Source organism: Ailuropoda melanoleuca, chromosome 2 (genome assembly GCF_002007445.2).
Source record: "Ailuropoda melanoleuca isolate Jingjing chromosome 2, ASM200744v2, whole genome shotgun sequence".
Classification (NCBI taxonomy): Eukaryota; Metazoa; Chordata; class Mammalia; order Carnivora; family Ursidae; genus Ailuropoda; species Ailuropoda melanoleuca.
Window position 1 is genome coordinate 19,745,007 of NC_048219.1, and position 23,361 is coordinate 19,768,367.

The window sequence follows — 23,361 nt, forward strand, 5'->3', positions numbered from 1 at the left end:
ACCTCTGCCCCTCCCCCACTTGTGTGTCCCTGCTTTCTGCTTTCTCTCTGTCTCTCTCAAATAAATAAATCTTACGAAAAAAACAAAACAAAACACTGAATTCCTGACTTCCCCTTCCTCCCGTTCCCTGTTTCTCAGTAAATGATACCACAATCCACCAGGTGCTTAATGTGTACGTGTAGAGTCTTCCTGATTCTTCCCTTCCCCTAACTGCTATATGCAAATGCTCGCCAGCGCTTATCTGATGGACTTCCCAGAGACATCTCCAACCCAGCCATCCTTCCCCTCTGCTGCCTCGCCTGGGCCCAAGCAAGCCTGTCGTCTCTCATCTGGACTTAACTCCAGCCTCCAGTCTGGTCACAGAGAGGCCACAGCAAACCCCTAGTGGTGTCCCCTCCCACCTAGAATAAACTCCACGCTCCTTCCTGGGGCCCTGCATGATCCAGGTGCTACCCCTCTCCAGCCTCGTCTCCAGGCTCCTTCCCCAGCACCAGCCCAGAGGCTCTCTGATAGTTCTGCTCCCCAGCCATTGTCGCTGATTGTGCTGAGCAGGGATACAACATGTCAGAGAATACCCCTGGCCTCAGTAGAACTGGATACCTAGGAACTGTGGTGGAGAAAAGTAAAGCCTTTTCTGTAGGAGACCCAGGAAAGGAGTCAGGTGCTGGGATCAGTCCAGGGCTAGAGTGTCCAGAGAGGGTATGTCCTTGTGGCAGTGACTTTCTCCCTGGCCTCTGGGAAAAGGTAGGATGTCCCCAGCTGACCACAGAACTGTGTCATCTGGGCCTCCTGCCATTCTTGAGTGACTTCAGGGTCCCAAAATGGCCATCCAAAAAACGAGCAGAGGCCCCACTTGCCTGGAAAGTGAATGTACGGCAGCCCCGGGAAATCACCATCCCGTTTCCTCTCCTCGTTTGTCCGGGAGATTTGCAGCTGGGTCAGTCACTTTCCACCCCAGCACACCTGAAGGGTGATTCACTTTCCAGTCAGCAACTGGGCCACCCACGGCATGGATTCTCAGCAGGGGGCACGATCCAGCAAGGCCCCTCCTGCCCCAACCCCGTGCCAGTGGCCGCCAGGGCTGATGTCTGGGCCCCATTCCTTCCCCAGGGGCCTCTGACTCTGGGCTTCCCTCTCAGGGTCAGAGACCCATTTGGCCCACCCACTGCAGGTCTCCAGGGTCTCCAGGGAAGTTCCTTTTCCTACAAGAAGGAAGCTGTAAGCAGCTCTGGCTTGTTTGTGGAGCTCAGGAGCCTCTGCGAATGAAAATCTAATACTTCCTTGACTCAGGTACCTCCCCGCACATTTTCCAGCTTCTCTTTGATGAGGCAGGACTCCTTCCTAGGGAGAGTGTCCAGAACCTTGTGGTTCCACTTCACACGCTTGTTTCCTCCGAAACCTCGGCATTTTTACGTTTCAGGGCAGATAACCCTTTGTTCCGGGAGCTGCCCCACACGTTGTAGCTGTAGCGTAGTCAGCGACGTCCCTGGTGTCGCCCCGCTAGATGCCAGTGGCCACCCTCCCCTCCCCCCAGTGTGACAACCAAAAATGTCTCCAGATGTCGCCAGACGTCCCCTAGGGGGTAAAATGCCTCTTTCCTGCCCCTTCCCCCCACCGAGAGTCACTGAATGTTAGGAGTCACACATGGAAAAGTAGATGGGATTTCCTCCCCAGCCAAAGGATGCTTGCTCCACACGCTGGCTGGTATCCTCACTGTCCAGCCAGCTGTTCAAATTCAGTGTACTTCACAACCTTTCTATGAAATAGGTTACTTTTGTTCTCAGCACGTTTTGAAACTTTGCCTGTATTACTTCCTTTCTGACCTAATCTGTCGTTGCTGGCTTCAAGACCACAGAGGAAGGGGCACAGCCAGCTGTAGGCCCTCAGACATGACCCTGGAGAAGCCCCTTTGTCTCTTCCAGCCACCATTTCCTTGGTCTGGGCACCCTTGTGTCGCCTCCTGACCGGTCCGCCTGGCTCTCGTCTTGCTTTCTTCAGTAGGACCTCTGCATCAGGCCGTGTGACCCAGCTCAGCCGACCTCTCTGGGCCCCATCCTCCTTCCTCACCTGCACCTGTCCTGCAGCACCCTCACCCCCCACCCCCAACACCTGCAGCCTGCAGAGATACACGAGGCAGCCCACGCCTCTGGTCCTCTTTCTCTGCCTGGGGTTCTCCTTCTCCACTCTGACCTCCCGTAGCTATTTGTCTCACAAAACCTGACTGAGCGTCCCTTTTCTGGGTGCCACCCTCTCGCTTCCTCCGTACGTGCAGAGGGCACTTTCTACCTGGACCTTCCCTCCTGGCCCTCTAGACCTGCAGCCTCTCGAGGACAGAAGCTCCTTCTTCATCAGTTCTGTCTCCCCGGCCTGGGATGGCTGGCCAGCACTCTCCAGCGGACACGTTCTTTCTTGAGCTGCGCACTTCCCCACAACTGCTGTGCCCTCCGCCAGCACAGCACGTTTATCTTTTCCCTCCTCTTCCAGAAGGCAGGTTGCTTCAAGCACCCCTGTCCTCCCTCACGGTGGCTCCCTTTGCCTTTGCATTTGCAGTGCACTCACTCATTCAGACGAACATCTACCGAGCGGGCCTTCCCGCCAGGCACTGGGTCGAAGGGCTCTTCTGTCTACACAGAACGCTCCCAGGAACGATGACAATGTTCTACAAGCTGCCCCTTCCTGTCCAGAACGTGCATGTGGCCACTCGCGCTTCCTGAAACCTCAGAAGGTGGTCAGGAGCTTGGGAATCTGACCAGAGGGCCCGGGAAAGACTAAAGGGTCTAGTCCGTCCAGCCGTGGAAAACCCAGTGAACTAGCCTGCTCCCCAAAATAGCGAACCTCTCTATTAACAGGAATACTCGTGTCCACCAGACTAGCTGCATCAATCCAACATCACCCCTTTGCTTTTGGCAGAAATTAGATCAACTGAGAGCTCACTTACACCTGGTCTCATCCTAATCAGAAGCTCCAATTGTCATTCTCATGTCTCTGGTTAACACAAACGCAATATTGAATTTTAAAAAAAAAATCTTTCAGAAGCTCGTTGGTGTTTTCTTCCTTTTCTTTTGAAGACAAGATATTCTCCTCAGTTGTACTTTTTCAGACTTTTCAGCAGAATGATTGAGGTGGAGATTCCTCAGACTGGGGATGCCTAGCTGCTTGCTGGTCCCTTACAACTTTCTGCTTTGGGATCGACTCTGATGGCTTTTGGCCCCAAAGGTCAAGATCCACTCACAGATTTCACAAAGTAGGCAAGGAAAGTGCTTCTCTGCAGAACCCTGCCTCAGGTTCCAGGTTCCAGGCCTTGAGAGTCACCAAGTAATAAAGAATTCAAGAAAACGAGGTAATCAGCATGGCTGAAGGAACAGGGATACTAAGAGAGAACAATTCAGAGCCTGGTTATAGAAACACATGATCTGGCTTAATATATTCACCAAGGAGTCGGGGCTTTGGGGATGGCAAAGAGTTAAGAAGAAAGGTTTCAGGGTGTCCGACTCTTGATTTCAACTCAGGTCTTGATCTCAGGGTCTCGAGATCCAGCCCCGTGTCAGGCTCTGCACCGGCGTTGAGCCTGTTTGAGATTCTCTCTCTGTCTCTCCCTCTGCCCCTCCCTGCCCCGCTCTCCTGTGTGCCCACTCTCTCTCTCAACCTCAAAAAAAAAAAAAAAAAAAAAGGAAGAAGAAGGATTTCATTGCAGAGGACATAGGTGGGAGCTAGAAAAGAAACGCCCTGGTAGCTGGGGAAACATTCCCACTGAAAGGCTTCAGTTCTCAAATATAATTTGTATTCCCTTCTTTTCCTATTCTTGACTTTTCCCCCCTGTTCTCTGTAGATGGAGGCAGAACTGGAGCGTTTCCATAAGCAGAATGTGCAGCTGGAGCTGAACATCACGGAATTGTGGCAGAAACTAAGAGCCACCAGTCAGGAGATGCACAGAGAGAGACAGAAGGTGTGAGGATTTCGGAGTCTGGCAGATCTTGGCTTCAGGATCTGGCACCTGTCTGCAGCGGGCAGCTGGCTTCCAAGAGAAAGTGCCAGCCCATTGCTAAGATACGTTCCCATTTTAACTCACTCTCCACTTGCTCACAGCCCTGCCTGGTTTCATGCCCATGAAAATGTACGTGACCGCATCCATCCGAGACTGTGAGGACGTTGGGTAAAGTGCTCAAGGGGATGGGAAGCCAGTTTCCTAAGGATGCTCACGGCATGGGCTTGTCTGGCCTGGGAAGGAATGTGCTCAGGCCATTTGTAGGCAGCGCCAAAAGGTTTTGACTCGCACAACCTAAACAAAACAAAAACATGCTGAAGCTAAGAAAGCCTCAGAAATTGTTTAGGCCAGAGAAATTGGGTTAAGAATCGTCTCCCAGCTCCCATAGCCAAGTCGTACGCTCAGAGCCGGCACTGGGGACTAGGACTTCTGGTCCTGGGCCAGGACTTGGCTGCACCCCCACCCCCTAGCACAGGGCCCCCCATGTTTGTTGAATCGGATTGATTTTTCCATCCCCCACATAAAGCATTGACTCTGTACTAGGTCAGAGCAGAGCGCTCAGAGCCGCCAATGTGAACGACGCAGATCGTGCCCGGAACAGGTGGCTAGGTGACCTGTGGTGCATGCGTAGCAGTCGTAGGCAAGATGAAAGGTTATGATACGTGAACAAAGGGCTATGGGAGCAAAGAGAAAGGAGAGACCCTCCAGGTCAGGGGTATGGGAGGTTGGGTGTCAGAGAAAGCAGGATGGAAGAGCGAGCCTCGGGCCCAAGTATGCAGATGAAACCGATCTGCCCGATTTGGTCAAGTTTTTGCTACCCACTCACAGCGGCCATCCTGCCTGTCAGGAAAGACACCCTGGGTGAGCTCAGAAGGGGGACAGGGAAGTGCTGGCCCAGGGACCTGCAAGAGAGAAGTGACAGTATCCATCTTGGCTCAGAAAGGAATGGGGGGACCACTCACACTTCCTTTCATCTTTTAAGGCCTGTGGTCCTGAAAGGAATCTAGAGCCAATGAAGGAATCTTCTAGGTGGCCTTTTAAAGATGAAGCTATTTGGGCAGGTGCACACGGGTGTTAGTCCCTCTCTCTGCCTGTCGGCTGTGTGCCCAGCTAGGTCTCTGTGTCCACCGTGGGCCCCGGCAGCCAACCACGAGCCCCAGAGGAGGTGTCCCTCACCCTCCTGCTGCCATCTGCCTCCCCTGGAGAGCCCCTGGGGTGACAGAAGTACATGCCCACGGTTGCAGGACCGGAACTTGGAGGCGTTGGTCAAACGGTTTAAGACAGACCTTCACAACTGCGTGGCGTACATCCAGGAACCCCGGCTCCTGAAGGAGAAGGTCCGAGCTCTCTTTGAGAAGTACGTGCAGCGGGCAGACCTGGTGAGCCCTGCGCCCCTTTTCCCTGCACTCACCTGCTCTCCCGGGTCCCCGCCTCCCTCCCTGAGAAGCCCTTCTGCCCCATCAGGTAGAGATCGCGGGGCTGAACTCAGACCTGCAGCAGGAGGATGCCCGGCAGCGGGAGCACCTGGAGAGAAACCTGGCCGCTCTCAAGAAGAAGGTGGTCAGGGAGAGGGGGCTTCACCGCACTGACCACGTCCGCATCATGCAGGTACGGCCGGCTCCTCAAACGTCCAGGGGACCACAGCTTTCTCTACAGCCTTCTCTTTCACTCCTCTCCTCTGCCTTCCCTGAGCTTGACCTGGCCGAGGCCATGGCCCAGGGCCCCTCCAAGCTCTTCTAGGCGCTCCCTTGCTCACCCCTGCCCCGCCAGTGTCCATTCGTTTCTACCCCCACCCCTACTCCACAGGCACCCTTTCTTTATCCAAGGCGGTCCTGTGTCCGGCCTCCCGTCTCCTCGCCCCCTCTGACCCTCCATCCACATGATTTTGGTTAGTACTCCCGAGTCACTCTCTCTTTTCTGTGGTTTCCCACTCTTACTTCACCTTACTTTGTTTTGCTACTCTTCACGCTGCCACTTGAATCACGTGATCCCGCGGTGGCCAGCTCCCTCGGAACACACCCGTCTCCACCTGCCTCATCTGCCTTTCCTGGTGCCTCAGGTCCCTTCCCTTATCTCTCAGGTCCAGAGCCAACCCCACCCACAACCGTGTTGGCCCTACTCTGATTTACGGAGCTGCCCACGCCCACCTCCCAGGATCCTTCAGAGGCCTGTGCAGAAAGCGCTGACCCCATTACTGCCGCCTCCACTCGCACACGTTATCAGCACTGCCAGTCAGGACTCTGCTGCCAGATTTCTGTTCGAGTATCAGTATCGTCTGAGGCAATTAATGCGATTTAATATCAAAAGAGAACATCAGAATCACATTTCTAAGGCACATACCTTTTTATGTTTATATTTCTTTAATGCTATAATTATAATACCGGAATGGGGATGGGCTGCAGTTGGACTGAAACAAACCTGTTCCCAACTCAGCCAGTCCCTACCTTGGTAAGCAGAGCACACGGCGATTCAGGCCAGACCCAGGCGTGCCGGGGCTCGTGCGATCCTACAGCCAGCCCCTGCCTCAAAGCCGCCCGCCCTGTCAAACCACTGCCCTTCTCCTGGGCCACGAAAGCAGTCAGAAGCCCAGAGGGAGGAATGCAAACCACTGGTGGGACCCTTTAGGCACCTGCGGCTGAGACACATAGCCACGGCTAAGGGTCTCAGGGACCCCAGGCATGGAGAGCCTGCCAGCATTCTGGAATGCAGTGTGCTGGGCAGTGGGACCGGGGCGACTTCGGAAGCAGTTGGCAGCTGGTGACATTGCTAAGCTTTCGTCTGCACCCTGCCACCAGAGCACAGGCCTAAAGGGTCCTCTGGGGGTGGGGTCCCTCTCTCCACACCCAGCAGATTAGAGTAAAGCAAACGTCAGTCCTGGAAGAAGAAGGAAAAGGAAAGACCACAGGCTAGCCCGATAGCAGGAGGCCACTCAGGACAGGCATAGGTCTTCTTTTGCTCCCGGGGACCCCAAAGGGCACGTGCCCACTTCTGCTGGGCAGGGTGAGAGGGTGGAGGGAGCAAGGAGACACAAGCAGGGCTCTTGCCCAGCCCTGCCCCTCCCTGATGGCTGGCAGAGGGAGCTGTCAGCCAGGGGAAATCCCTGGAACAGTGCTTTCTCCAGCAGCTTTGTAAACCTGTGTGCTGTGGAACCCTGTGGATCTGTAGACGGTTCCCCCAAACAACTGCAGGGAGCCAGAGGGGGGCCAGGAGGCAGAGTTCTGGGACCCCACCCCTTAACCAGGGAGACTCCTTGCTTTACAGTAGGCTCTAGGCTCCGTGTCAGATTTTGTTTGGAAGAAAGGAAAGGAGGAGGGGAGGGAGAGGGAAGGAAAAGGAAGAAAAGAAAGGAAGCAAGAGAAAAAGGAAGAAAGGAAGAAACTTTTTCAAAGCCACTGTTTTCATTCGTAAAAATGGCTTCCTTCTTTGATCTTCAGCTGAAGGAGAGGGGCCAGGCCAGGACCAGGCGAGGTGTCAGGGCAGCAGAAACGAGAGTGGGCACCGTCGGTCTAAACTGGGTTATCCTGCCCCAGCCACTCTTACTAGGAGACCTGGCGGAAATCCCTTAGCTTCTCCAGGGGCCTCCTTCCCTATCCGTAAGATGGGGGGGAAGTACCCACCTCAGCAAGTTACGGCAGGGATTGAGTGAGATGACTAACAAAGCACGAGGCACTGGCTGGTAGGGAACAGGTGCTCCCAGATGCCCTCTCCCTTCCGGTCCTCCCACCTGAAGACCTCGAGAACCAAGGCAGGAGTCAGTGGGACAGCCTGGAAGGCATCCCAGCAAGGACCAGGGCTGCCTGGGGACTGGGGACATGGGAGGGGGGATGGCCCAGACTCCCCAGCAGGTGGCCAGGATCCCCCCACCCCCACTCCCGTGCCTTGCTCCGTGTGGGTAAGAACCTGCCTGTGCCAGGGCCAAGGCCCTGGCACTTCAGTCCAAAAAGGCAAGGGAGGCCAGGGCAGAACCCCAGAAAATGAGGTCACTGTCTCATTTATATGTTCAGACAGGAGCGCAGGGCCTCCGCACTCGCTCTCCAGCATGCTTGCAGATAGGAAGGTAAGAGTCGCTTTGAATACAAACAACTAGGACACACGTTTTATTCATTCAGGACACAATTTTGAGGGCTTCTTACAAGCCAGGCTCCATGCTGGGCCATGGAAGATTCCAAGATGAATGTGATAATATGCCTACCCTCAACAGTTCCTGCTAGGAAACGTAAACCAGATACAGACAATCCCTGCTCAGTACAGTCTCTCCAGTGCCGTGGGCCTGTCGGAGAGGCAGGCTTCCATGCAGGCAAGAGACACTCAAGCTGGGCCTTAAAGGGGAATAGAGGCGGTCAGGGAGCAAGTGGGGGGAAGAGCCATCCAGGCAGAGAGAGAGAACCCCTGAGAAGGGAAGAGTGAGGCCTCTGGGGTGTTTGGAGACCCAGGAGTCCACAGAACTTCCTTTATCACAGAACTCGGGGGGCAAGGAGAAAAAAGCCCACTGGAAAGTAAGTAGCTTAGAGTCACTTGTGAGAGCTTTCCGGGCCACACCAGGAAGCATAACGTTTCTCTTAGACGCAGGTGCCACCCAAGGTTGAAGCAGGTGTTCTCGGTTTTGAAACAATCACCTCGGTTGGCAGGTGGAGAGGCTGGTGGGGAAAGGCATGTGGCGGGAAACCCCTTGAGAAGATGGCTTGCCCATTAAGGGGACCAGAGAAGGCCTTGGAAGGGGCTAAGTTGTGACATTAAAAGACAATTCAGAGTAGAAATGATGAAACATCAGGTCAGATATGAGAGGAAGGTTGAAAGGAGCAGAGAGATGCCTCATTTGTGCAGTTAGGCAGATGGCGATCCCACCAACGGTGGTTCCAGAAAGACGCCACTCATGCAGGGCTTCCAAGGTCACGGAACAAGCACGGCCGTCTGCATTTTCCACGCTGCCAGGCACGGCCGTATTCTTAAAGGTGTCATCATAGGGAAGGCCAGTAGGCGGTGCTATAGGCATTCCCTTTCTTCTCCCTTCTGGGCGGAAGGCTCTGTCAGGGTCAGTTCCCACCTGTCCACCAAAGGCAGTCCTGGACTCAGCAAACCCGCTGCGTCCACATTTAAAGCTCACACAGCTACCCAAAGCCTATATGGTTGACCTCGGTGTGACCTCTGGACTCCTCAGAACACAGACCACGCCAGAAAGCACTCTTTAAGGAGCCAAACTTGTGCTTTTGGGGGACTTCCATGGCCGTGTTGGAATGGGGTGATGTCAAAGAGAGGTGGAAAGTGGAGCCTGGGAGGCACCCGTCCTAGACGTAGACACAACCAGATTCAAATCCCAGCTCTACCGCTATGAGCTGCCTTGGCCTCAGTTTGCTCATATGGAAATGAGTCTAATAATACCCTCTTATGTCATAAGGTTTCATGGGGCTTAAATGAGTAATTGTATGCAAAATGTTTGATGTGGTGCAGGGGCCCAATCAACGCTTGAACTTATGATTACTCTCATCGTAGTCATCGTCGTCAAGCATCAGTGCCTCAAATCCTGCTTGCTCCCCCTTGATTCCAGGTCTGAAACACTCTTTCCTGTCCCCCACCTCCCTAGGGAGCCTCTCTCACACTGGGCGAGCACCCCTCTTCAGACTCTCACGGCGTCTCTAGCACTGATCCAAGCTGGACCTCCCGTGTCCGCCACAATGACCAGTGCACAGTAGGCTTTCAGGAACTGGTTCTTAGGTGATTTTTATGCATGAGTGAGTGAATGAACGAATGAACAAATGAATGAACAGAACCAGGAACTGGCCCACATTAAGTCATGGATCTCAGTCACACTCTAACAGGGACTGGGTCACATCCTGGAGGCCCATTTAGGTGGCAGGCATCATGGAGGTGTCCAAAGCAGGCAGTGGGGTTAGAAACAGGCATTCATGCCGAAAAGTACCAGGACCCTGAAGCGCCAGTCATGGTAGCAGGGCTGTCGAGGGTGGAGGGGTGGGGAGACAATAGGGCAAGGGCTCCACCTGGGGCCCTTACGGTAGCAGAGGGGAGAGATGCTGAGAGCTGGTTACAAATCACAGCAGGAAGGGTGAACATGAGATCCAGTGCAGACACAAAATTGACAGGACTTAGTGACAAAATGGACGGAAATGACCAAGAAGGACGTCAAGCTAGAGCCGGAGAGGACTGGCCAGAGCGTACCTTCAATGGTCTCTGATCTTCATTCTGATTATTATCCTTTATCGAGTGAGGCAAGCAAAGGGAAGCTAAGTGACACCCATGAAGAGGGGGTGTGGAGAGAGCCCCTGTTCCTGCCGCCCTGCTGAGTCTCCTTTCTGTCTGGTCTCCCCTGCCCGACTTTTACCCCCTGGTTTGTAATTTCCTTGTTAGTAAGAATCTCATCTTCTTTATCCGCTGCATTAGTTACTCATTTGCTATCCATTCCACAAATATTTATTGAGCGCTTTTTACATGCAAGGCAGAGTCCAAGGTCTTAGAACCAAATACGTATTTAATCAAGCACGTATGATAGAAAAGTCAGCGTGGAGAGGTTCCGGGGGAGGAAACTGGCAGCAAGTTTTGCTGGAGAGCATCTGGAAAGGAAATGTGGGAGTTTCATCCCGAAGGCCTGGGTTGCTTAAAAGAGTAAAAGATCAGATGGAGAAATCTGCTGACTTTATAGAAAAAAAAGCACAAAGCCCAGCCTGAAAACAAGGGATCAGCAATAATTGGGCATTTTATCCAAGAGAAATTTTTTTAAATGAGGAATACTGAAATTAAGTCATGTACTGAAAATCTGAAAGTTTTTCTGATATGCTCAGATAGAGAGGCTCCGGAGGGAAAGAATCTGTTAGGGTGTCTCCAGTTCAGGCACCGCTCCCACTTGGGCTCTGCAGCATAACCCCCTAACAGAGAAGTGGTTGTCATGGCTCATGGACAATAGTGCGTGGGATCACCCTGTTCTCCGGGCTGACTCCATGCTTCCCACTATGGAGAGTGTCCCAAGTGGCGGTGGTCCCTGGCCCAGGTCTGTTTCATGTAGATTTGGCCTGCATTTGCTTTTTTTGGTACTCTGACCCTGAAGGGCTTTGCTGCCCACAGATGGTCTGGCCCTCAGGCTGGCGGCGGCATCTCTTAGGAGCTAGTTCAAAATGTAGACTCTTAGGACGAGCCCCAGGCCAGCTGAGTCAGAAGCCACATTTAACAGGATCTGAAGGTCCGAAGGTCTGAAGGACCTTTGCTCTGTCCCATGAGAAGCAGTGCCATGGACAAGCCAAGCACAGAATATGCTGAGAGCAAAGTAGCCAGTCCCTCTCTGGACCCATGGTGACAGGTGCACCTCCAAGGAGCCACTCTCAGTGCCCTCAGGCTGAGTGTGAAAAGGAAAGCAGACATTTGAGGTGTGGGAAGGGAAGAGAGAAGCGACTGCTTGGATCCAGGTGCAGCGCCCCCGCCACAGGGCCCCCAGCAGGCTCTTCATCCTCGCTCCTCTGTATGTGCCTCTCACTTTGTGTCCGGGGATATAGAACTGCTGTAAGTCCCCCCACACCAGCCATGTCCTATTTCTGTGTCTTTCCCTTGCTGTTCCAGTTGTGTGTGACCCCCTTTACCCTCTCCTTGGTAACTCCATGCAGCCTCAGCCCAGGGATCAGTTCCTAGGAATCCACCCTGGTCATTCAGGCAGGGTTAAGTGCCTTTCCTCTGTGCCCCGCCCCTCCATGACAGCAAGGTGGCCACCATGCTCAGCCACACCCAGATCCCCCACTAAACCCGAGGACTCTTCAAGAGCAGAGGCCAGATCTTACTTTCTATATACCTCAGGATCAGCACTGTGCCTGGTCCATAGTAAGTATTCAAAGAAATATTGGATGGGTGGGTGGGTGGATGGATGGATGAATATTTGTCAAACACAAACAAGGGAAGTGGATTGTCAATGGATATAGCAAATGTTCATTATTCGTATGTTTTGTATGCTCCTCTCTAAACAGTATGCTGCTGAGGGCAAAAACCATTTCTTATTTCTGTCTGTATCCCAGGGCCATAGCAGATACCACATAAATGTAGGTCCCACAAATGAATGCGGAAAAATGAATAAAGTATATAGCACAGTACTTAAGAGCTCAGAGCTCTGGAGCCAGACTGTCAGAGTCAGAATCCCGACTCTGCCACTTGCCATGTATGTAATTTGGGCAAGTTACATAACCTCTCTATGCCTCAGTTTCCTCTTCCATTAAATCGTGATTATAATAGAACTTCCCCCTAGGGTTATTATGATACTTCATTCAATCCATATAAAGTGCTTAGAAAAGCTTTGTTGTTGATGCTGGAAAGGGTCTGGATGGTTGGGAATGGCACACTCTGTCTGTATCTTATGTTGCCAGAGTCCACCCCGAGAGGTTGATCCGTGAGCTAGGATGAGGACTTGTATCCCAGTAGAGGAATCTGAGTCCAGGCCCAGCCCCGTCTGTTCCACACACCCTCAGCCCCAGGCCAGGGCAGGCCCTGTGCCCACTGATCACTCATCCACCCATACTCACTCTCTCTTCCTTCTTTTCTACAGGAAAATGTCTCCCTGATCAAGGAGATTAATGAGCTCCGCAGGGAGCTGAAGTTCACCCGCTCCCAAGTCTATGACCTTGAAGCAGCTCTGAAACTGACCAAGAAATTCCGACCACAAGATGTTCCAGAGACAGGTAATGTCACAGTGGCCAAGGGGGATGAGCACTGGGATCAAGGGACCAATGGTGGCCACAAGGAGGTCTCCCTTTGGCTTCCAAGGCTACCTTTCCCCAGAGTCCTTCTGCATCGGATCACATCTACCCCATGGCCTTACATCTGGTATCCAAAGGATCTGTGAGGCACTTGCCACATTCAAACATGTGCGGGACCAAAATCCTTGGGGTTAGCTATAGTTGTAGAATTCAGAATTTCCAACTTTAGAAAGAGCGTACTATATACTGCATATTACATAACATCCCTAGAGGAGTCCGAGGCAGGGCCCTGAAATCAAACACATTCGTATTTCTGTAGTGAAACATGAATATTCACGCTGAACTTCATAAATTTTAAAATGCTTTACATTTTTAGAGCTTTTGGCACTTTAGGATTGAGGATAAGGGATTGTGGACCTGTGCAATTAAAATAGGGACAAAAAGAAAGATTAGAAATATTCAAATGGAAAGGGGAAAGAATGACATTAGAAATATGAAATGAGTTAGTTGCTGCAGTTACAACCCCAAGTTGCTCTGATTTCTGACAGCCAAGGCAAAAGGAGAAACAGAGAAATATGACAGTTTACGTAGTCTCCATTTATGGCAAAAGGAAGGTTTGGAGGTTTTTTCCTGGAGAAACTAAACCTTTCCCTCGCACTAAATTTTGTAAGAAACTTAACACATGAATCCTTATGAAAGGGATGTTGAATAACACAGTGGACAGCGTTTAATTGTATGTCTTCAGACAACTAAAAAACATTCTTCGGGTATCCGTTTCTTATCTGGACAGTCGATAAAGACAAAGAGTATAAGGCATTTCCATGGAAAATTAAGTCAGTGTGGTTCGAATGTGCTGTTTTCTGGTGGTTTATGTTCAGGAATAGAGCTTAGAAACCTTGATGAATGAAAACCTGCCATGGCTGTGGACTGAGTCCTTCCAGTATCGGTCGTCTCGTGTACTATGGTCATGTAAGAGGTTATCACTGGGAGAAGGTGACTGAAGTATACGCAGGAACTCTCTGTACTATTTTTGTAATTTCTTGGGACTCTTAATCTACTACAAAATTATACATATAACTGTGTTGTCTCATCTACCCTTTTCGTTAGAGTCGAGAAGTTGAGACAAGAGTAAACTCTCTGATTAGTACCTGAAGTGACAATATTTGGTCTAAAGAATTGACATAACAGCACAGTATGTGTTACAAAGAGTGAGATACTTAACTTCTTGGAGATGAAGGGAAAGCGTAGATGTGCCTGTGAACAACTGCAAAGACTCTCTTTAGAAAATACTTCAAATATGCCCAGTGTCCCAGCAAATAATCAACTGAGACCTCCTCAGGATACTATATGATACAGCCAAGTTCTTCTTATTACTATTGTTGAAATTTTCAGACGTATACAAAAAATGAGAGAAAAGCCTAATGAATTCCCATGAATCCATTCCCCAGCTTCAACAAGTATCAGTTCCTATCACTCTTGCTTCATTGGTATCCACAGTCCCTAATTATCTCCTCTCCCCATCACCATGGATTATTTTGAAACAAACCCAACATCAGATCAGTTGTGTGATACAGACTTCATTTGTAACAGTTGAAGACAGGTATTACCAACTGTCTGCTTTGATCATGAGGAAGCGAAGTCTGACTTCTAATTTTGAACATGGGGCCGCCAAGACAAGTTAGCTCAAAATGCATTTCTTCAAGTTGTGTAAGATTGACCAGTTCAGTTGGTTTTTAGGAAGTCTTTATATGGGGGCGCCTGGGTGGTTCAGTCAGTTAAGTGTCTGACTCTTGATTTCAGCTCAGGTCATGATCTCACAGTCATGAGATAGAGCCCTGTGTTGGGCTCCATGCTCAGCAGGGAGTCTGCTTGAGATTTTCTCCCTCTGCCACTCCTCCCCCATAAAATAAATAAATAAATCTTTTTTAAAAAGAGAGTTCTTTATCTGAATGGGACAGGTTGCCATCCCCAAACCACTATTTTCGTTTGAGCAGCATTTATATTAAGTTTTCATTCACAGAACAATTAACTAACAGGTCTAATAGACACACCTGCATGTTTTTCAATTATTACACCATATAATTAGAACTTCTAAATAAAGATGGCTAATTAGAAACCTACTAAAATGGCATAAATAAACCATATGATCAAAGAAAACACAAAAGGAAGAGATACAAAATTTTGAAAGTGGAAAATGGATAGATATGTGGTAACTGACTTCATAGACTCGTAGGCCAAAAGTGGGGGACCTAGAAGAGACCTACTGTACATCACAGAACCTCCCCAGGGCTCAGGACTCAGCAGAAGCAGATACCTCGGGGAGTAGGGGTGAACGTGGGGCTAAAAACAAGGGAAAGTCTTTAAGAAGCTGTGAGATCTACCCAGTATCCAATACAATGGCTAAAAATAGAGGGATCAGGTCCATCATCATGAAAGTCCCAAAAACCAGAGAACAAAGGAAAAATTCTTCAAACTTCTAAAGAGGATAGGGGGAGGTTTCATGCAAAACATCCAAAATTCCAATTGCAGGACACAAAATCAACAGACAAAAATCAGTTGCATTTTTATACACTAATAATGAACAATCCAAAAACGAAATTAAGAAAACGATTGCATTTCTAATAACATCAAAAAGGACAGATACTCAGGAATAAACTTAACCAAGCTGGCAAAAGACTTGTACGTTGAAAACTACCAAACATTGCTGAAAAAAATTAAGGCCCCAATAAATGGAAAAACATCTTATGTTTGGAAGACTTAATATTGTTAAGATGTCAATACTACCCGAAGCAATCTACTAATAGTACAATCCCTGTCAGAATCTCCATTATTTTTTTTGCAGAAATAGAAAATCCATTCCAAAATTCGTGTGGAATCTCAAGGTGTCCCAAACAGCCACAACAATCTTGGAAAAGAAGAACAAAATTGGAGGTCTCACACTTCCTGATTTCGAAACTTACTGCAAAGCTACGGTAATCAAAACAGTGTGGCGCTGGCGTAAAGGCGGACATACAGACCAGTGGAACAGAGTAGAGAGCCCAGAAATAAACCTTCACATATATGGCCAAATGATTTGCAACGCAGGTGCCAAGACCACTCAGTGGGGGAAAGGACAATATTTTCAGCAAATGGTGCTGGGAAAACAGGATACCCACATGCAAAAGAATGAAGTTGGACCCTTACCTTACATCATATACAAAAATTAACTCAAAATAGACCAAGGACCTAAATCTCAGAGGTAAAACTATAAAACTCATAGAAAATCTTTATGACATTGGGATATGGCAATGATTTCTTAGATATGACATCAAAAGCGCAGGCAACAAAAGGAAAAAAAATAAACTGGACTACATCAAAATTTAAGACTTTCGTGTATCAAAGAACACTTTCAGCAAGAGTGAAAAAACAATCCATACAATGGGAGGAAAATATTTGCAAGCCGTATATCTGATAAACAACTGAGATCCAGAATCAATAAAAAAAAAAACTCCTACAACTCCACAACAACCAAAAAAAAATTTTTTTTGGTGAGCAAAAGACTTGCATAGACATTTATGCAAGGAAAACACACAAATGTCTAATAAGCACATGAAAAGATGCTCAATAGAAATCACCAGAAATATGCAGCTTTTGTTTTGGAAAGAGAGAAAATGTGCACACGTGTGCACAGACATGGAGGAGGAGGAGCAGAGGGACAGAGAGAATCTTAAGCGGGTTCCATGCCCAGCATGGAGTCCAACACAGGTCTTGATCTCATGACCCTGAGATTATGACCTGGAGCTAAAATCAAGTCAGATGCTTGACTGACTGAGCCACCCAGGCCCCCCAGAAATATGCAAATTGAGACCACAGTGAGATACTGCCTCATGCCCATGATGATCACTGTTCTCAAAAAACAAAAAAACACACACAAAAAATCAAAAAACCTGCAACTGTTGGTGAGGATACAGACAGGAGAAGGAAGAGAGGGAAGGAAGGAACAAGGAAGAAATGGAGTCAGATCACTATAGAATGAACTGGGATACTCTAAGCTACCGAGTGGGGGAAACCTACCTTACAGAGCGAGAGGTGAGATAAGTATCTGTCAGTCTTGGCTCTGGATGAAGGGAAGAAAAAACAAGAGAAAAGATCTCTCCTTGAGAACTCCTAACCAAAAGTCCACACTCAGGCAGGTTTAAGTCCAGAATTTACACTTAATTTGTGGCTCAACACAACCTTGGCTGAAGATTTAGTTTAACTGGTAGTGTCTCCAGGTTCCAAGCAGAAGCAAATGCAAATTTTCTATGGAAGACTACATTTTAAACCCAATTGTCAGAGAATTTCTATAGATAATGTTCTAAGGAACATGAACTCACAATCGAAAATCACTAAATACAGGAGGAAATAAATCACCATGAGTGAAAAACAACAAAAGTATCAAACTACAGAATAAAATCAACAAAGACCATGGATAGAATCATTAAAATAAGAATATTTCATATGTTTAAAGAAATAAAAGAGAAATTTGAAAATAAGACAAAAATAAGAGTTTCCCAAAATTGGCTAGGTAGAGCTGAAAAAAGAACCAAAAATACTCCTAGAAATGAAAACTATAGGTTGCAATTAGCCTCATTGGACAGACTGAAAATGGGTTAGAGGTATCTGGAAGGAGACTTCGTGAACTAAAAGAATGAAGAAACTACCCAGGCTGTAGCCTGGAGGGACAAAGGCGTAATAAAAGACAAAGAAGATGGGATGGGATAACCTAATCTTCGTCTAACTGAAGTCTGAGAAAGAGAGAATGAGGAGAGGAGACATTATGATAAAGAATAGTTGAAAGTGTTTCAGAATTGATGAAAGATGGCGATCGTCAGGTCCAGGAAGGCCGACAGATCTCAAGCTGGACAAATAAAAAGAGATCTATATCTAAACTGCAGAAAACCAAAGACAGAGATGTTAAAAGCAGCCAGAGAACAAATAGATTGCATATAAAGGAATAACAATTCAACGGATACCTGATTTCCCGAGAGCAACCGTATAGACCACATAGAAATTGCGAAATGGTGTCTTCAAAGTGCTAGGAGGTAATAACCGTCCCCTGGAGTTACGTAACTGGTGAAACACAAGAAAAAAAATTTTTTTACGAACAAACACTGAGAGAATTTGTCACCAACAAAACCTCATTAAAGGAACTTTTAAAGAATATATGTCAGGAAGAAAAATTACTCCAGAGGCAAGTCTGACAACTGTATAAAACAACACTAACAATGTCTAAATTGCGGATTAAAATACCAAGACAGAACTAAAACTGAGCATTTAACCAGGGGATCAAAGCTAAAGCATTCTAAGTCTTGCATTGTTTTGCAAGAAGGTAAATATACTGATTTACTTTAGACTCTAAGTTAAATATGCTTGTTAAACTTTTTAGGATAACTATTTAAAAAGAAAAGAGTGTATATACCTCCCAAACCAGTAAAGGGGAAAACCCCCTAAATTTTGAAAAGGCCAAAAAGAAAAGGAAAAAGTGACATCAACATAAAATGCAAATAAAACAGTAGAAATAAATGCAAATGTATTAGTAGTCACCTTCTTATTTCCCATCATTTAAAATCAGAACTCTGTCTCCCAAAGGAAGCTTGCAGGCAGGATGCAGAGAGGAGACTGCCTAGCTCTGGTAGACGGCAAGATCAGAGCAGTACACGAACCAAGAGGACACGGGGATATGAGGAACGAGGTGGGGACAGGGGCCGTGAGGAGAGCTCTGATGTGGCCCAGCCATGGAGGCAAAGGACAGGAGGGTTTACACACCACAGCACATGGAAGACGGTCCATCAAACAGGGGCTCTGTAAGACTGAACCAAACTCTGAGGTCATTATCAAAGGGATGAGAGAGAACTGGGGCAGTGAAGAGAAGAAAGAAGAAAAGCCCAGCCCATGCGCCCAAGATGTTCACAGACCAAGGAAGGAGACAGAGGAGGAAACAAGGGCCAAAGCCCCACATTGGGTGCACCAGACCATCTTCCATGTGAACGGGTCTCGGGAGGCAGAGCTGCAGCCCTGGGAACATTCATGGACAGCGTCACCCAGGCCAGGGATGTTTCAGGAGACAACTGCTTCTGGAGGCCAGCCACCAGCCAGCGGCTGTGTCAATCCTGAGCTGACTTACAGATCTGGAGAGTCTGATTCCCCATCCCTTGCTGTTAGGATACTCCTCACCCAGTACCTCCCAGTGCCCAATCTCTGAGGTCCATTGACCTCACCCGGTGATTGCAGAGCCTAGAGGACCTTAAAGCTACGATCTGCATCAAATCCTTCTAGCACCTGGTGAAGCACTGGGACAAAGAGAGGATGGTATGGTCAGTGACAGGACAGAATAAGGAAAATTCCATGTGCTGGAATATTTCCAGGCTCAGTCTAGTACATACCTCCAGGACTGTGGCCTCACAAACACAGGTTGGATCTCTCCAGGCAACAAGACAATAATTGAGTAAGTGTAAAGGCCAGGGCGGCAGGCACAAAGTTCAGTCCAAAGGCTATGCTGGTCACCAGGAAAGAGGAAGTAGCTAAGGGAGCAGGTGGAGAGGCGTACGAAAGTAGGCAGAGGCAAGTGACACAGGTGGATGGGCTTGTAGCCTTGGATGTACTGTACCTTGCCAAGGGTGCTGCTCTCCCCAGGGACAGGCCACAGCTTGACCGAAAGGACGGTTATCAGGGGCAACCAGTAGCAGCAGCAGGATGAAGTGTCAAGAGTCAAAAAAGAAGAAATACTAAAAGATCAAGAGCCTGGACATCGCCAAAAAGAAGAAGAGTTGAGGAGCAAAGACAAGAAGAGAAGGGTCTAGACTTCTCTTAGGAAGAGCGGGATGAGTCAAGCAGTCTGCATGCTGGCCCCATCTTCAGACCAATTAGAAGCCTAAGGCAAGGCTGGCCAGTGGGCGTAGCTGACAACTTGCTCCTTGCAGTACTCTCTCCCTTGGCTTCCAACATGGGTTCTTTTCTAGGGTTAACTTTTTTTTTTTTTAAGATTTATTTATTTATTTATTTGACAGAGAGAGACAGCCAGCAAGAGAGGGAACACAAGCAGGTGGAGTGTGAGAGGAAGAAGCAGGCTCCTAGAGGAGGAGCCTGATGTGGGGCCCGGTCCCACAACGCCGGGATCACGCCCTGAGCCGAAGGCAGACGCTTAACCGCTGTGCCACCCAGGCGCCGCTAGGGTTAACTTCTGATGTACAGGGAAGAGGTTGGCAGTGGGTAGGAGAGACACCGCTCTTCTGCTGAGAAAGCCTGACGGGGAGTTGGAGACCCAGACTGTGAGCGAAGTCGGTGTCAATGTCATTTGTGAAGAGCGGAGGAGAGGATGGATTTGGCAATAATTTCTTGGATGTGACATCAAAAACACGGGCCACAAAAGAAAAAATAGACTACATAAAAATGGAAAACTCACATGCATCAAAGGACGCAATCAACAGAGTAAAAGGGCAGCCTGTGGGATGGGAGAAGATATTTGCGAATCATATATGTGATAAGGAGTTAGCGTCCGGAATAGGAGACGAACTCCTGCAGCTCAGCAGTAACAACAAAACAACCAGACTGAAACATGGGCGAAGGACCTGAACAGACATTTCTCCAGAGAAGATACACAAATGGCCCACAAGCCCATGAGAAGATACTCAACATCACTCAGCATCAGGGAAATGAAATCAAAACCACGGTGAGGTACCGCCCCACATGCATTAGGACGGCCGCCCTCAAAGCGACGCGGCAGAGAAGTGCCGGCAAGGACCTGGAGAGTGGGATCTTAGCGCCCTGGTGGTGGGCACGTGAAACGGGGCGGCCACACGGCAGGGCAGTTTCTCAAACGTTGCAGGTAGAGTTATCATATGATCTAGAAACCACTTCTGGGTATATACCCAAAAGAACCGGAAGCAGGGTCTCAAAGAGATATTTGTACCCCCATGTTGATAGCAACATCATTCACAGTAGCCAAAGGCAGAGGCAACCCAACTACTATCACTGGATGAAGGAATAAATGAAACACGGTTTGTACATGCAATCGAATATTCTTCAGCCTTAAAGAGAAAGGATTTTGACACATGTCGCAACACAGATGAAACCTGAGGACATCATGCCAAGTGAAATAAGCCAGACGCACAAAAGGACAGGTACTGTGAGATTTTACTTATCTGACGTTCCCAGAGCAGCACGTTCTTAGAGACAGAAAGCCGAATGGTGGCGCGAGTGTTCTTGCAAGAGTTCTGGAGAATGATTGCATAGCAATGTAAATGCACTGAATGCGACTGAACTCTATACTGAAAAGTGGTAAGACGATGAATTTTATGTTATTTTTGACCATAATTTTCTTTAAAGAGTTGGGGTGAGGACAGGCCAATGCTCAGAAGCACAGCGGAGGCGGGGAATGAGAGTTCACTGACTACGGGCAGGAAGTTCGTCTAGGGCTAGAAACAGAGAATTTGAATCCCGTGTGTAGCACACAACAGGCCAGGTGTGAACGGAGACACTGGGTGGTTGGATAATCTCAGATTCAGGCTGTGGGGGCACACAGGGCAGGAGGACAAGGCATCTAGAATATCGAAGATGCTGTCAAGAAAATGGCAGAGGAAACCCACGTTGGGTCTAACTGGACAGAAAACGGAGTGAATCTAAAAGGAACCCATTTGGTAGGTAAAAAATGGAATTGTCCAGGAAGAAGAGATCTACAGTCAGTCAAAGAGCAGAAATCTTGAGCAGAAGGCAGTGAGAGAAGTGATACTGGAAGGGTGGGCCACCACAGTAGAGATTTAAAGGTGCGGGGTCCTCGGTCGGCTGAGGGAGGGAAGCCACAGAACGGGTGCCCACGTGGCATGGAGGCCAAGGACGTGAATGCTGAGAGTTCAGCCTGTGGGGCCAGGGAATGGGATGAGCCACGGACCCTCTCACATGGACACCGGCATTGCGTGGGATGATGGCAGCACCCGAGGCAGGAGGATAGAGTCAGGGGAAAGTCCTCAAGGGGCATGAGTGAATGGCCAGCCCAGGAGGCGTAGAGAGGGGTCTGCCTCCTGGAGCAGGGGTCTTACGTGAGGAGGAGGACTGGGGGGTCTGGAAGCCAACCTAGGTCAGCAGGAGACTGCCACCCTGCTTGGGGAGTGGGGGCAGGGGAATGAGCAGAGTCTGCTGGAGGGGCCTGGAGCAGGCAGACTGGGGGGCTCAGGAGACAGGCTTTCTCACTCCGGAGGGCCTCCTCATTCCTCCGTCTCTGCCAGACGGTGAAAGGGCCTGTGCTATCCCCAGCATCTGGGATTGAGTGTCTGTCCCTTAGCAGGTGCTCAATAAATCAGAGGACAGAAGGGAAGAAGAGGGATAAGCTGGTTTCAGAAAAGCTTTGCAGCAGTCCAGTAACGAGCCCACAGTAGTGCTGCTCTGTGCCTTCCAGTGTCTGGAGAGGACATGCCTGGCGTCACACCCACCATGAGACTGAATGAGCAAGAAGAAACCGGGAGAATCATCGAAATGCAACGCCTAGAAATCCAGCGCCTCAGAGACCAGATCCAAGAGCAAGAGCAAGTGCCGGGCTTCCACCCCCTCGCTGGAATTCGGCTTCCTTCCCTGGTCCAGTCCGAAGTGGACTTTGAGGTGCAGACCAACTGATCCCCTCTGGTGAGCCATCGGCAGGTGCCCCTGTGCCTCTGTCCCCAGCCGACCCCATGCTGTCCCTCCAGTCCCTGTGGCACTGGCCACTCCAACCTCTCTCTCCTGCCCTGGGGAACTTGGGACATGGGCAGAATAAAGATGTTTGCCCACAACCATGTCCAACTCTCTGTTTAGCCAGGGAGCCAGGGAGGGGGTAGGGAAAGAGGGGACTGTGAGGACTGGGGGGGCCCCAGCTTGTCCAAAGTCATCGCTGCTTGTCGCTGTCCAGGCACAGGGCTGCCTGTCACTGTGGAGACCACACAGTGGACTTGGTCCTGGCTTCCTGCTGCCCCTCTACTCTCTCTGGGCCTCTGGGGTACGGCTGCCTACACCCCATCACAGTGGCCAGCTCATCCCCCCTCAGACCAGTGTGTACCCAGCATGTCCGCTGCCTTCTAGGTGACCGGGTCCAGGGAGGAGGAAAAAATTCAGGTACCCTCTGTTTGATTCAACCACAGAGACAACCCATGACATCCTCATGCCCGGCGGGGGGGACAGGAACAGACTTCTTTCCGAACTAGCATGTTAGCTTTATCTTTGCAGAAGAAACTGTCTTGAAATAGGGTCAGGGAGGTCAGCAGAGCCAGATGCTGCAAGGTCTTGAAGGCACATTGCAGAGATGACACTGTCCAGAGGCCAGCACAAAGCCACCAAGAGTCCTCCCAGTGTGCCTCCCTGGGAGGCTCTTGCCACACTGGCTTCCTTTCAGTTCCTATAAAAGGTCAAGTTCTTCCCTGCCTCCGGGTCATTCCACATACTATTCTCTCTGCCTGAAACGCTCTTGTCCCACACCTCTCTCAGTGAACTTCATCCTTCTGATGGTAGTTGAAATGCCACTTCCTCAAACAGTCCCTGATCCCTCCCTCCATCATCTAGCTTCCACGCGCCGCATTGCTTTCCTTCATAGCCCTCACCATAACGTGTCCATTCGAAGGTGTGATGCTACCTCTCCCACTAGGCTCTTGGTTCCGTGGGTGCAAGGGCTGGGTCTGTTTTTAAAGTTCCCTGCGTGTCCAGGTGGAG

At 49.4% G+C, this 23,361-nt stretch overlaps 1 protein-coding gene across 1 annotated transcript in view; it reads left to right on the forward strand.

The window, feature by feature from the left end:
- Window positions 1-22,441, forward strand: part of CFAP57 (cilia and flagella associated protein 57) — a 74,430-nt gene extending 51,989 nt beyond the window's left edge. The window contains exons 18-23 of the mRNA XM_034654382.1: window positions 1,172-1,218; window positions 3,830-3,946; window positions 5,230-5,364; window positions 5,450-5,593; window positions 12,519-12,651; window positions 22,082-22,441. Of these exons, the coding sequence (XP_034510273.1) occupies window positions 1,172-1,218; window positions 3,830-3,946; window positions 5,230-5,364; window positions 5,450-5,593; window positions 12,519-12,651; window positions 22,082-22,296 (791 nt within the window). The 3' untranslated portion in view covers window positions 22,297-22,441. The remainder of the gene's footprint in view (window positions 1-1,171; window positions 1,219-3,829; window positions 3,947-5,229; window positions 5,365-5,449; window positions 5,594-12,518; window positions 12,652-22,081) is intronic.
- Window positions 22,442-23,361: the final 920 nt, after the last annotated feature.